The 15,948-nt window shown below is 36.6% G+C and overlaps 1 protein-coding gene across 4 annotated transcripts in view; it reads left to right on the forward strand.

Moving 5' to 3' along the window:
• LOC124800364 (parathyroid hormone/parathyroid hormone-related peptide receptor-like) overlaps window positions 1-15,948 on the forward strand; it is a 490,636-nt gene that overhangs the window by 394,936 nt on the left and 79,752 nt on the right. For all 4 annotated transcript variants that reach the window (XM_047263018.1, XM_047263001.1, XM_047262994.1 and 1 more), the window contains one exon: window positions 11,593-11,758. In XM_047263018.1, the coding sequence (XP_047118974.1) occupies window positions 11,593-11,758 (166 nt within the window). The remainder of the gene's footprint in view (window positions 1-11,592; window positions 11,759-15,948) is intronic.

Below are 15,948 nucleotides of genomic sequence, written 5' to 3' on the forward strand. Positions count from 1 at the left end.
CAAAATAATCAATTTTTCATGTAATTGGATAGGTAAAAAGAACCTATTGCAAGATATGATCTCCTGTGAGAATCTCAGAGTAGTGAATATGGAGTCAGTGGATAGGAACTGCAGATAGGTGGCACTTGGTGGGATTATGGATCGCCTGTGTGGTGTGCGGAGACAGTCCTCGCGGTTGTAATAATGCTGTGTCCTGGTTAGCAGTGGTTAACACCCCTGCCTAGTAAGCAGGAGATCCTGGGTTTGAGTCCTGGTCTGGTACACATTTTCACTCATTGCTGCTGATTCCACATACTGTTCTGCTGCAGGTGACAGCAGTGATCCCCATCAGTTTACATATAATGTTTGATAGCAGCAGATACTGCATGGTGTCTGTTCTTTTAGACACGACTGAAAGAACAGACACTGCACATTTGTATAATTGATACACCTAGCTGGACAATGGATCCATCTTCTTCAGTGATTCCACAGATGCACAAATGCCTCCAATCTCCTGTGGGAGTCTCAGAGTTGCGAACATAAAGTCAATGGACTGGGATTGCAGATAGATGGCACTAAGAGGGAATGTGGACCAACCATGAGGCATGTCAAGATAGTCCACACAGTTACAGTAATTCTGTGTTTCAAGTGGTGCAGTGGTTTATGCACCCGCCTAGTAAGCAGGAAATCCTGGGTTTGAATCCCAATACAGTACACATTTTCACTCATTGCCACTGATTTCACATAACATCCCACTGCAGTTGACAGCAGTGATCCTCCACAATCTACACTCATTATTACCCTGGTCTTAAATGTGTTAATCAGCTACTTTTATAAGGCCATGACTTCCTAAAATCATGCATTGAAATGAGATCCATTCTGTCTGAGATTTTTCCCACTTCTCAAAGAATAGCTTTTCATCACACTCCCTATCTTCACAATATCCTCCTCAGACCCTATGCTCCTTCTATATCCATCCCTACCCTATGGCTCGTACCCCTGCGACCATCCCTGCTGCAAGACTTGCCCTATACACCCTCCTACCATCATCTATACCAGCTCTGTAAGTTGCAAAACATATGCTATCAAAGGGAGGGCCTCCTGTGAAATGATACATGTTGTATACCAGCCCTTATGTAAATGCTGTTCAGCCTGTTACATTGGCATGACTACCACCCAATGATTTCAGTCAGGATAATGGACATAGACAGAGGGTGTATACTGGCAACACGTAATATCCTGTTGCTGAGCATGCTCTACAATATTACAGTCATGACCTCAATGCTTGTTTCACCACATGATTCTTCCTCCAGACACTAGTTTCTCAGAACTCTGCAGCTGGGAACCAGCATTACAACATGTCCTTGGTTCTCACCACCTACCTGACCTAAATTTACATTAATTCCTTTCACATCAGTATTTCTTCACGTAACAATTCCTTTCTTCTCTCCAGTTTAGTTTTCTACATCTTTCATTTTCTGACCTATCTGTTTATCACCGTTCTCCCCTCCCACCTCTGTTACATACTGTATGCTTAACTATTCACTCTTACTAACTCATGCATGATGTTTTAGCAGTAATCTGTCTTGCTCATTACCTGGTCTTCTACTTTTAAGTTCTCGGGTTTTCAAATCTCATCCATTGCAGTCCCAACAAACTGTCTTCCCTTCTCATTCTGTCCATTAAGTCACTGCTGACCCCGGGTTCTGGGCGACTTTTGCAATGTGTACCTCTTCTGTTAATCCTCTCCAGTCCTTTTCCTTCACCCCTCTTCCTTCTGCTTCATGTCATCTGCTGCAAGAAGAAGCCTCTGGCTCCAAAAGCTTGCATAAGTTAAACCTCTTTTTGTGTGTGTTCTCCTGCTACCACTTGGTGAGTAAACTTTTTTATCTATCCATTTACATTATATTCTATCAGCTAGTTTGACTTGATTGGAAGGAAATATACTGGTGAGAATGACGCAAACATCTTAATCTCAGAATCAGACAAAATCTCACATGGAATTTACTCTATACTGAAGCATGGTAATTGAGGGAGAATGAATCTTACTCTGCTTGGAGCATACACTGTGCTGAATGTTGACAATATTAGGAAAAGGATAAACAGCTACTCGCCATAAAGATGACCAATTGATCTGCATACAGGCACAACGAAAAGACTGTTACACATTGTAGCTTTTCTACAAAGCCTTCTTCAGCAAAGAAAACATGCACACATTCACAAAAGCAAGCACACCTCACACACACATAACGACTATCACTGGCAGCTCAGCTCTGAACAGGGACTAGAGATTGCCATGTACCATGTCAGGAGGTGGTATGTGGTGGGAAAAGCAGGGAGTGGAAGATGAGAGTAGCAGGAAATTAAACAATCAGGGAAGCAGTAGGTTACCATAGGTTGAGAGTGGGATAATTTTGGGATTGGAGAATGTGTTATAAGGATAACTCTCTTCTGCACAGTTCAGAAAACCTGGCGATGGAGGGGAAGATCCAGACCAGTCTCAACCTATGGTAATGTACCATCCCACCACTCTCCACTGAGCAGTTTCCACCCTCTCATCGTATCACCTCCTCGCTTTTCAGAGTCCTTCACCATCTATCCACCCATCCTTTCCCCTTCCCTGCTCCTCTTCTTCTGCGCTCCTTTCCCTTTCCACTGCCCATTTTGCCCCCCCCCCCCCCCCACACCCCACATCCTGACACCACTAGTCTCTAGTCCCTGCATGCCCTAACAGACAGCACTCTTCTCTCCCACTTCCCCACCACACACTTTGGAATGCTATTCATGTGACAGTCACAGTCAGAGCTGCTAATGGCAGGGTCACATGTGTGTGAGGTGTGCTTGCTTGTGTGAATTTGTGTGTTTAATATTATCACAGCTCTCTCCTTTTCATACAAACTCCTCATCCTCTTCCAATATTTTAAGTATCTTACAACTAATTAGCTTATCTGGATCCTCCTTGCTGTAAGAACTATATGATATCTCACTGACCTCAACAGGTATCAATTGATTTTCATGTACCTGTTTCACCAATTCCAAATCATCATAACCTATTGTTCTATAACTCATATCATTATTTAGTACTTTCACATAAGCCATACCATCTAACTCATCATAAAATACAACATCAGCGTCAAAATACACATTAGCAACATCATCTGCAACCACTTCAACTACATGTCTCCTCATCACAATCACTATAAAAAGTATTAGAACATGTGCCAGCGGACTCACAAACATAATTTAACTTAGGTATATGATCCTTTCTTTTCTCCACATTTTTTCCAGATGACCGTGAAAATTTGTCATCACAAAGTAAGTTAACTAAACAGTACTCATCAGCATCATCATAAACGTTGTTATTACTAAACACATAACTCTCATCAAATAACATAATCAAATTATCTGTACTAAGATTAAATGTGTTTCCTGTTTTACTAGTCTTTTCCCTCATTTCCATCAGCATGAAGTCCCAAGATGCTTTATCATAATCAACTCTGTTTATCTGGTAATTATTGTGTGTATTGTGGTATCTGTGGCCTGAATTCCACATTCTTCTCCTGCCTCTATCTTGATTGATTTATTTATTTATTTTATCTATCTTTCAGCATTAACATGAAATCTATGTCATCAGAAGAATTACAGCTATTTGTACATTATGTTTTACGTAACAAAGTATTACATGGTAAAAATATAGTAGTGTTGTAACTTATTATCTTATAATTGCCTTTACACCCATATCTAAACATGACAGTAAGCCTTAATTTAACAGCATTAGCATGCAATTGATGTCGTCAGAAGAATTATAGCTATTTGCACATTATGTTTCATATAACAAAATACTGCATGGAAAAAAATGTAGCAGTGTTGTACCCTATTAGCTTATAGCTGCCTCTACACCCATATCTATACATCACAGTAAGCCTTAATTTATCAATAAATTAGGTCATCTTTACAACTATTCTGAAATTATTCTATACTATAGAAAGTATTTGCCTTCATCCACACTTTGCTTTTAGTTTTAAATATATTCAGTGAAACCAATTGAGCCTGTACAGTTAAAGTGTTGAATAATTGTGTGCCTATGCATTCATAACTAGATTGGGTTTTCGTAAGCCTGGTTGTGGGTATATTTGTTTGTTTACTACCTAACAGATCAATTTCTGTTCTGACACTGACAATGTTGAGTGTTTATGGAAAAAGTTCAAGGTAATTGTAAAATGCGTTTTAGACAGGTACGTGCCGAGTAAAACTGTGAGGGACGGGAAAAACCCACCGTGGTTCAACACCAAAGTTAGGAAACTACTGCGAAAGCAAAGAGAGCTACACTCCAAGTTTAAATGCAGCCAAAACCTCTCAGACAAACAGAAGCTAAACTATGTCAAAGTTAGCGTAAGGAGGGCTATGCGTGAAGTGTTCAGTGAATTCAAAAGTAAAATTCTATGTACCGACTTGACAGAAAATCCTAGGAAGTTCTGGTCTTCTGTTAAATCAGTAAGTGGCTCGAAACAGCATATCCAGACTCTCCGGGATGATGATGGCATTGAAACAGAGGATGACACGCGTAAAGCTGAAATACTAAACACCCTTTTCCAAAGCTGTTTCACAGAGGAAGACCGCACTGCAGTTCCTTCTCTAAATCCTCGCACAAACGAAAAAATGGCTGACATCGAAATAAGTGTCCAAGGAATAGAAAAGCAACTGGAATCACTCAACAGAGGAAAGTCCACTGGACCTGATGGGATACCAATTCGATTCTACACAGAGTACGCAAAAGAACTTGCCCCCCTTCTAACAGCCGTGTACCGCAAGTCTCTAGAGGAACAGAAGGTTCCAAATGATTGGAAAAGAGCACAGGTAGTCCCAGTCTTCAAGAAGGGTCGTCGAGCAGATGCACAAAACTATAGACCTATATCTCTGACGTCGATCTGTTGTAGAATTTTAGAACATGTTTTTTGCTCGAGTATCATGTCGTTTTTGGAAACCCAGAATCTACTCTGTAAGAATCAACATGTATTCCAGAAACAGCGATTGTGTGAGACCCAACTCGCTTTATTTGTTCATGAGACCCAGAAAATATTAGATACAGGCTCCCAGGTAGATGCTATTTTCCTTGACTTCCAGAAGGCGTTCGATACAGTTCCACACTGTCACCTGATAAACAAAGTAAGAGCCTACAGAATATCGGACCAGCTGTGTGGCTGGATTGAAGAGTTTTTAGCAAACAGAACACAGCATGTTGTTATCAATGGAGAGACGTCTACAGACGTTAAAGTAGCCTCTGGCGTGCCACAGGGGAGTGTTATTGGACCATTGCTTTTCACAATATATATAAATGACCTAGTAGATAGTGTCGGAAGTTCCATGTGGCTTTTCGCGGATGATGCTATAGTATACAGAGAAGTTGCAGCATTAGAAAATTGTAGCGAAATGCAGGAAGATCTGCAGCGGATAGGCACTTGGTGCAGGGAGTGGCAACTGACCCTTAACACAGACAAATGTAATGTATTGCAAATACATAGAAAGAGGGATCCTTTATTGTATGATTATATGATAGTGGAACAAACACTGGTAGCAGTTACTTCTGTAAGATATCTGGGATATGCGTGTGGAATGATTTGAAGTGGAATGATCATATAAAATTAATTGTTGGTAAGGCGGGTACCAGGTTGAGATTCATTGGGAGAGTCCTTAGAAAATGTAGTCCATCAACAAAGGAGGTGGCTTACAAAACACTCGTTAGCCCTGTACTTGAGTATTGCTCATCAGTGTGGGATCTGTACCAGATCGGGTTGACTGAGGATGTAGAGAAGATTCAAAGAAGAGCGGCGCGTTTTGTCACAGGGTTATTTGGTATCCATGATAGCGTTATGGAGATGTTTAGCAAACTCAAGTGGCAGAATCTGCAAGAGAGGTGCTCTGCATCGCGGTGTAGCTTGCTCGCCAGGTTTCGAGAGGGTGCGTTTCTGGTTGAGGTATCGAATATATTGCTTCCTCCTACTTATACCTCCCGAGGAGATCACGAATGTAAAATTAGAGAGATTCGAGTGTGCACGGAGGCTTTCAGACAGTTGTTCTTCCCGCGAACCATACGTGACTGGAACAGAAAAGGGAGGTAATGACAGTGGCACATAAAGTGCCCTCCGCCACACACCGTTGGGTGGCTTGCGGAGTATAAATGTAGATGTAGATGTAGAACAGATTTCCTTATAGTATAGTGGTTTAAGTTTTCTTTTATGTTTAATAGCGAAAAATATATGTAAAGAGATGGGACTGTGAGAATTTTTAAATATTTAAAGTAAGGTCTACATGAGGTCTTGTTGTCAGTGATTCCATAAAGACATCTAACTGCTTTTTTTCTGCCAAGTAAAATTTTTTTGGTTCCTGGGGAGTTACCCAATAAAAGAATGCCATATTGTAGATGGCAGTGTAAGAAGGCATAGTATGAATGAAGTAATAAATCTTTTGTAATACATGTGTGTAGTTTGACTACTAGGTAGATAACTCGTGATAACTTTCAACACACATAATCTGTATGTGTGTCCCACATTAATTTCGAGTCAACGTGTATTCCTAGTAGTTTAACAGATGATAATTCAGTGTTACTGTTTGACAGACTGAAGATTATATTGGCAGTCTTTTCATGCTTCATAGTTAACTCATTAGCCTTAAACCAGACATTAGATATTTCAGGACATTCTTCACTTTCCTCCTTAAATTTGTTTATATCCTTTCTGGCACTAGTCAATGTTGTGTCATTGCCATAGAGGATAGATTTATAGGGTAGGTTACTCGGAAAGTCATTTACAAATAATATAAATAGTAGAGGGCCAAGCACTGAGCCCAAGGAACACCTCATTTTATACTTAGAGTCTGTGACTTTTGGCCTTTATGCTTTACAATTTGTTTTCTATTGCTGAGGTATGATTCAATTAGTGAAAGTTCCATGTGTTTGATTCCATAGCAACATAGTTTATCTAACAATAATTTGAGGTTAACTGAGTCAAAAGCCTTACTTAAGTCAATTTGAATGGCTTCAGCAGATAATTCTGACTCAAATGAGAGATAAGGTTTTCAACTGCTTTGACTGTCGATAAGTTTGACCTAAATCCATACTGAGAATCATTTAATATGTTATTGTCTGATAGGTTTATAGCCGGCCACTGTGGCCGAGTGGTTCCAGGCATTCTAGGCACTTCAGTCCGGAACCACGCTGCTGCTAAGGTCGCAGGTTCGAATCCTGCCTCAGACATGGATGTGTGTGATGTCCTTAGATTAGTTAGGTTTAAGTAGTTCTACGTCTAGGGGACTGATGGCCTCAGATGTTAAGTCCCATAGTGCTTAGAGCCATTTGAACCATTTTTTGATAGGTTTATGCATATTTGGTATGCAGTATTCTATTATTTTTGAAACAATAGGCACGAGTGAAATTGGTCTATAATTATTGATACAGGACTTGTCACACTTTTTGTAAAATGATATGACAACTGTCTTTTTGAGACATTCTGGAAAGTGTCCACTAGAGAGCATCCAGTTTATCAGTATGAAAAGAGGATATGATATGAGATTTACAATTTTTTTTAATTACAAAGTTTGACAGGCAATAAACATCTTCAGATCTGGAGTATCCTAATTTAGAGGTTGCTTTAGTTATATCAATTACTTGTACTTCTCTCCATTTACAAGCTGACACTACGTTTGTAATGTTCCGTTGAACATTTCTGCCAGATGTGGGGTAAAAAATAGGTGCATGTGTAGAATTGGAATTCTGGTTGCCCTGAGTTGAGAGGCTAAGTTTGGCAGAGTTGACAAAAAGTGATTGAAATCATCAACAGTGATGTAATCAGCATTTGTGTTGTCTTTATAGTTTATATCCACACCTAGCTCTGCTTTTATTATTTTCCGTGCAGCCTTACATTTATTGTGTGATTTTTTAATGAAATCACCATTTGGTTTACACTTGGCTATTTTAATTTCAGATCTCTATTTTCTTTTTAGGTTTGTGTAAGTTTCTTTATCTAATGCTCCCTTTTTGACCTTATCATGACAAGTAATTACCAGTAGTCTCAGTTTTTGTAATTGAGGTGAAAACCACTTCTGTAAAGTTGACTGGCTAGGTTTCCTGACTTTTTTGTTTTTTAACCATTGGACAACATGTACGGAAGATTCAGAAATGATTTTGAGGAATGTGCTGAAGGCTTCATCCACATTTCTGGAGGAATGTGCACAGTATTCCATCTATAGACTTAAGTTCTTCTCTATACTTCTTAATATTTCTACCTGTAAATAGTCTCGCATACTGAATTTCTTCCTGGTTTTCTTTTGGTTTTTCAGTAATTACTTTCACCCATATACCTCCATGGTCCGACAGGTAACCAACATTAAATAAGCCTAGCTCAAAATCACATTTGTATACATTTGTTAGTAGATTGTCAAGACAGGAGAAGTGCCTTGTAGGACTTTCATTACCACAAAAGAATTTATAGGATAATAACATATTTACTAAATTAACATTTCTGGCTGTCATTTTCCTAATGTCTATGTTTATATCCCAAAAATTAATATTTCTGTAACTGTCCCTGTTGTTTTTTTCTGGTGGTATTGTGATAACTCCTCATTCTGAAAGTTGTTCTCCCAAGCTCAATCTAATTTATCTACATATTTCAGAAATTCCTCAATAGTGTTGTCTGGTCCATAAACAAGACTCCACAGAACATGGCCAGGTAAATGCCCCTTCAGCACATCAATTTGGATTAATACATCAAGTGATTTATATAAATGTGCTAAAATCCTAAGCTGATTTTCACAAAATTCTCTCATTCTCATATTTCCTTTGCAGAATCTAATTACATTCAAAAATTCTGATTTTATTCATGCCTGCTTACTTTCTGACCAAAATTTGTTTAGAAATAACTTTTCAAGCTCTGTAAATGTCATTTCTGGGTTAACATGCTGATTAGCCCAGGATAAATCTTCTCCATCTAAAATCAATTACAAAATTTCACTTTCATATGTTCTGGCATGCCTGGTGCAAAGCTGTCCTTGCACCGGTACAAGTAAGCAACAGGGTGGAGTTTAAAGTCACCCAGAAAAATTTTGATAATAACATTACTGCAATTGTTCTGAAACATGTTATTACCACTATATATACTACTAAACATATTAGTCTCTAGGTTTATTACTTTAGAGGTGACTGCTTGAAGACTATTTGTTAATTCATTCACTTGCTGTTTACTGAAGAAATTTGTTCTGAAACAAGTATAGAATTTAATTTTAGTTTCTTGTCAAGGAAATTATTTTTGGTTTCAATATAAGTCTGTTTCTTATGCAACTCTGATTTTCTTCTGTCAAGTTTGTCAGTGACAATCTTTTCTGTTCCTTTTACTCATTTGTTGACTAGGCCAACATGTTTGTTAACTAGTTGTAATTCAGTAACAGCAAATTTCTTCAAACATGATAAATTCTCGTGGCTTTGAATGTGTGGATTCGGTGTCAATGCATGCAGCTGCTGACCTGATCTTGTTGTGATTCCATCTTGGTCACATGCAGAAAATGTATTGCTTCTACTCATTTTAACTAATTTTGCACAACTTGACGAGATGATAAAAAAAATTTCAAAAACTATCTTTCCTATAATATTTGTGAAGTATGTCACACACAATTATTTGACTGACTTTATTATGCAATTTCACTTCCTATCAGTTAGCTGTTTTACTACTCTGTTATGTAAGTAATATTTTGGTACTCATCTGACAGTCCATGCTGCTGGCTTTTGGTGTTGGTCCATTTATTCACATGTCCATTTTTCCTATATAGGTCCTGGTTTCTGTTCATGTCCCAGTATATGGTAAAACATTATTTCACCCAAAACTTGATAATCATTAGCATACAATGAAGTTTTATACATATTCCAGCTGTTTTCACCACATTGTAATAAAACATGGTGAAATGTTTTTGCAGGTGTTTGGAATGTGTATTGTTGTTTAACACAAGAAAAACAATGTTAACTATATTACGTTTTACCACACATTTCCAGGGTAAAAAATATTCTAAACCAGTTTTATATGTATCTCGCGTAATCCGGGGTGTTGCCTCTTGATGCTGCCATAGGTTCATTTTGATGTTACTGCATCATCAAATGGATATCATGTAATGGTTTAACTAAGTTTTAGTGCTTCTTGTTTATTTCGCATGCTAGATGTTCAGTGGCAAATGTAGAAGGTCTGACTACATGCTGTTGATACAAAATTTGATCTAAGACTGAAGTAGGGCAACTTACAAATTGCCTCTGTTTATATGGTTCTAATAATTACTGTCATTATTACATATAGAATCTTGCATTTATACTATTAAAGTTTTTACATACTTCTTCCCAAATTACATATAAATTTACATGGAATACAAAAGAATAATTTCATACAAAGACAGGAAAGAATTTGTTTCTGTTAAGACGATAAATTACATGTTTTATCATTCCAACAATATATTTCATTAATTTAACATATAGTACTTAACTAACTTAAAGAAAAATCATGCTATCATTTTCAGTTGAACAGATTGGTTAGGTTTATTTAATGAAAGGCCCAAAAGCAACTAATTAACTTTTTAAAAAGTAAAATTTTACATTTCTGTATGGTTGTTATTACAGTTGTATTAAGGAACACCAATTAAAACATGAGTATGCTTGAGTCTGACTGAAAAATCATCTTGTCATATTTTTATTAGGGATTCAAACAATTACTGGTTTCAAAACATAAAAATACCTGATTCTCTATTACTTTAATCGTTAATTACTCCATAATTTCAATAGCAAAATCAATCCTCCCATGTACCTGAAAGTTGTCTTGTGTGTGAATTATGATGATACATTAGTTTTTAATCCAACATGTTTTCTTCATTCCATATACTGGTGAGACCCAATGTAAACAATGTCAAAACAACAGTTCAAATTAGTGTAAATTATTAATATTATATATATATATATATATATATATATATATATATATATATATATATATATATATATATATATATATATATATATATATATATATGCCCTATTTGGGAGACTAGAGATGAGACTGGAATAGGATATAGGGTCCCAAGAGGTTGTGGTATTACAATCTTACTGGCAGAATTTTGACACGGTTGCTCATATTTGTAATCTGATTAAGAGGTAACATTGCATGTAATTATTGGTATGAACTTTAAGCTGAATATAATGATAAATGAACTTGCAAATGTGTTTCACATGCTTGCTAAAATTTAATTAAGAAGAAAAAATTGTACATTATTTGAATCTAACACATGTTTGCTCTATAATAATTTGTATAAATATCCAATTTCTATTTCAGAGCCTCATATTCCATGCAGCACCTTGCCTCTCATTTAAAATATTTGAAAAAAATTCACATTACCTTTACAACTGAAGTTTTTGCTTAACACTCTCTCTTACCTCTGAGAATGGATTAGAATTTTTAATCACTAAACAGGTCTGAGGAACAGTTTATATCACTGGGGTTTATTGTGAACTAAAATATAGGCTAGCGATCTTTAGCTGTAATTCATTTTTCACTTTAAAAGGCACTAATTTACATTTTTTTTTCATTGCAGGACATTGTGGTGCCCTCGAAATATTTTGCACATGAACTTGTTTCTTTCATTTATTTTGAGAGCATTTGTTTCGCTACTTAAAGAAAGTATTTTTGTTCTTTCTATTGGTCTCCCGAGCAATGTAGTAGAGAAAGGTGGTCTATATTTCTTCAAAGAACAATCTGAGGTAAGCAATGAAGCTTTGTAATATCTATATCTGGAAAGATAATTGTTTTATCTCTTATAACAAATACATTTATTGTCACTTTACTTGTGTCCGTTTCCTTCTCATCAGATTTTCTCATATATTGAGCGTCTAACATTTATTACTATCATCATTAGTGCTAATATAGATTGTTTCATAGTGAACTGATCATGGCTTAGATGCCTGAATCAAAGATGTACAAAAGCCCCTATTAAAAATAAACAGATTTAGAAACTTGCTCACTTAGAAACCGAAGTACTGTGCAAAATAAAGCTAAAGCGGTCCAGAAGATGAAGTGAGATGATAGCAATTGACAGAGAGCCCACCAATGCATAGTCTTGTATTTGTCCTCTGTGGAAGTTCACATGATCAGCCAGCAATATTGGCAGTGCTCTCGCTGCTGGTGCCCTTGCCAGATGTGGGTGATTTTACGCATACCCATACATCTGTATCTTCCATTTACACATCTGGTAGGGTTACTAAAGAGACAGCCTTATAACTGTTTCATGTGTGAATAAGAAAATTATTCAGTACGATCTGCAAAGTGTATCAAAACACTCAGTTTTTGTCTGTTGATCATCCACAAACAGACAGTTTCACAAGACATAGATTTCACCTAAACAGAAGTCTGGAAATTGTAATGGGCTGGCATAGATGTCTTCAGGAGTGGCAGTGTTAGAACCAAGTGTGTGGTACTATGTGCAGTGCCAAGCCTACGACATTGCAGTTTATGCAGCCAAATCCTGGAAATGTTGAATGTAGCCAGCACAATAAGAAATAATGTATCCACAATATTGCTACCTGCATCAATGCAGTCAATAGCAGAACAAACATAATCATCCCTATCATAACTAATTCCAACTGCACCAACACAATTATCACAAATCGCAGTGAAAATATAATGATCATCAGCAGGACTGCTATTATTACCAGCAGGAAAACTACCACCATTAGCTGCAGCAGCAGAACCAGTATAACCAAAAACAGAAGGTACTGAAGGAATATAGGCACAATCAAAATTGCCTTTCAAAGGCTATGGCAGCATAGATATACATGTTAGTGCAGTTGAAGTGGTCATTATTCATGGATTTGACAGCAATGCTCATTGTAATCAGAACAATCATATGAACATATGCCCTATTCTGAGTGGTTTCTGAGACAGAACACATTTAATGGATGTTTGAATTTGGGCTAGATATGTACACATGTGTCTTACCCATTTGACCTCTTTTAGAAGAGCAAATGATAGGACCTAATTATCTTCATTTTTTTGGAAAATTTGTTGTTGAACTCTTTGAGTATGTTCCTTTGGCCACGTGGGCTATAATGTATCCCACCATGATGGTGCTCTCATCATGGAACATGATGATGTACTCAGACAAGCCACACAAAATGTTCATCCAAGAGTACTCAGATGCATCAAAGTTGATGGTAGGGTATTCAAACATTTATTATGAACTGTACAATGACTGTAAGATGATGTGTACAATAATTCTTAGAGGTGAATGTGTAAAAAATATATCGTTTTCAACAGATACTTTGAAAAATGCATGTTGCAAAATTTAACAATATTATGAAAAGGGAAGTTACTACTCACCATATAGCGGAGATTCTGAGTCACAGACATGCACAACAGAAAGACTGTCACAAATAAGTGCCTTCCTGTTTCCTTAAATAACATACTTATCCAGCGAACAGTCTGGACACTTGGATGATGTCGTCCAGTATACTGAGCAGCATACATAGCACACGCCCGTTGGGCATTTTGATCACAATAACCATACATCAACATGATATCGACCTTTTCTGCAGTTGGTAAATGGTCCATTTTAACATGGGTAATGTATCACGAAGCAAATACCATCCGCACTGGCGGAATGTGCGTGATACCACACACTTATACGTTTGTGACTATTACAGCGCCATCCATCACAAAGCTAAAAAAATGGTCCAACTAAAACATTCGTATTTCTTTATGTACTACACAAATATGTAATAAAAACTGGGGGTTCCTGTTTAAAAAAATGCAGTTGATATCCATTTGACCTATGGCAGCGCCATCTAGTGGGCCAACCATAGCGCCATCGGGTTTCCCCCTTCAAGCTAGACGAGTTTTGTTCTTTGTAGTTTTTTTGTTTGATGCTTATTTCATGAGATATTTGGCCCAGTCATGATCAATGGACCACCCTGTATAACACAAGCAGTTCAATCAGTTTTTTTTCTTTTTTTTTGTAAAACTTTTGATTAACATTTTATTCATTCTTTTCTTAATATTTGGCAACAAATTTTTATGTTTCAAGATATTCATCTACAGTATAACACCAATTTTGCACTAAATATTTATAGACAACTGTTTTAAATGTTGACATGTCTTTTATCATTTTCATGTTATTAGGTGGCTTATTGCATTGTCTGTATCCTGTTTGGAGCGGTACATTCTGTTCTAGTGTTGTGTATGCATGTGGAACACGTATATCCTGCTTTCTCCTTGTGTTATACAGGCGGATATTCTCGTTAGTTGATATAAGATTGTTGCTATTTTCTAAGATTTTCCAAACAAATATTATTACTTGTAAGATATATAAACATGGTAGTAGAAGGATGTGAAGTTTCTTAAGTAAGGGGTTACATGTGATTCTTGAGGCAGCATTTTCTATGGCTCTTACAATTCTCTTTTGGCACATAAAATAACTTTTGCTGGCAGATGCATTTCCACAAAACATCATGCCATACTGGAGTAAAGATTCTGTCTGGGCAAAGTATATAGTTCTTAGTGTCTCATTTGATGTGCAACCAGAAAGAATTTTGATAGTATACCAAATGGTATTCAATTTATTTATAATGTATTTTGCATGTTGGATCCATATTCCAAGAAATTTTGTAGAGCTCTTAGTTTTCAAGAATTCTGGTAAACAACTCTATGTCTGGTGTTAGTGGACATTTATTTTGCACTTTGTGTAAGTTCACTGTGACTGTTTTTTCTGTGTTTATTACTAAACTGTTTCCAGAAAACCAGTCTGTAATGTGGATGGTACACTTTTTAATTGCTTGCAGTAATACTTCTTGGGTCCTTTCTTTTATTATCACATTTGTGTCATCTGCGAGTTTTATGTAATTGTGGTGTGGGCTCATCGATTCCAAGCCATTTACAAAGAGTAGAAACAGAATTTTCTGAGCGGTAGGACTTTCTCTTGTTCCCTTCTTGGATAGCAAGCTCAACTACTTGCTCTCTATTTTGGAGATATGATTTTATCCATTCACAGGCTGGGCAGATAATACATACAAAATCAATTTTCTTACACAAGATGTGATTTATTACATCAAATGTTTTAGAGAGGTCTAGAAATGTGGCTCAGATTTGCTCTTTGCTGTCTATTGAATTTAAGGTTTCATTTAGAAATACAAAAATAGCAGTCTCAGTAGATTTAAATTTTCAGAATCCTTTTTATGTATTTGAGAAGTAATTATTTTTTCTATGAAATTCATTAATCTTTTATAATAGATTTTTTCAGTTATTTTGGAAAAACCAGATAGTATAGAAATAGGCCTATAGTTTGATACATCTGTTTTTATCCCTTTCTTGAGCAGAGGTTCTACTCTTTCTCTCTTCAATTTTTCTAAATGCCCCTTCTGATAGAGAACAGTTACAGATGTCGACAAGTGGCCTGGGTTTGAGGGAAGCACATTTCTTCAAGATGTAGTCAGGGTTATTGTCAGTAGCAACAGAGAATTTGGGCTTCAGTTCTTTGATTACAGCAAGCATTTCCTTATCATTGGTAGGATATAGTAAAATAGATTTATTATTTAAAGTACAAATGGATTGACTTCTGGAAATACATCTGAGTTTGATTTATCAGATGTTCAGCTATCTGTGTAAAGTAGGAATTAAATTTGTTTGCAATTTTTGTAGATTCAGTTATCATAGCTGAATTTTTCATTAGGCAGTTAATATTAAGGAAATCTGTCTGTTCTGCTGCAGTTTCCTTCCTTACAATATTCCATATGGCTTTCATTTTACTGGAGCAATTTTTCATGTATGTGTCATTTGTCATTATTTTTGCTTGTTTGACAACATCTTTGAAGAACTTTTTATAGGTTTTGTAAAGAGCATCAAATTCTGGTGACATGAGGTGTTTGTAAATCCGTGTAGTAATCTTTTTTTGTTTGAGGAT

Source organism: Schistocerca piceifrons, chromosome 1, assembly GCF_021461385.2.
Source record: "Schistocerca piceifrons isolate TAMUIC-IGC-003096 chromosome 1, iqSchPice1.1, whole genome shotgun sequence".
NCBI classification, from domain to species: domain Eukaryota; kingdom Metazoa; phylum Arthropoda; class Insecta; order Orthoptera; family Acrididae; genus Schistocerca; species Schistocerca piceifrons.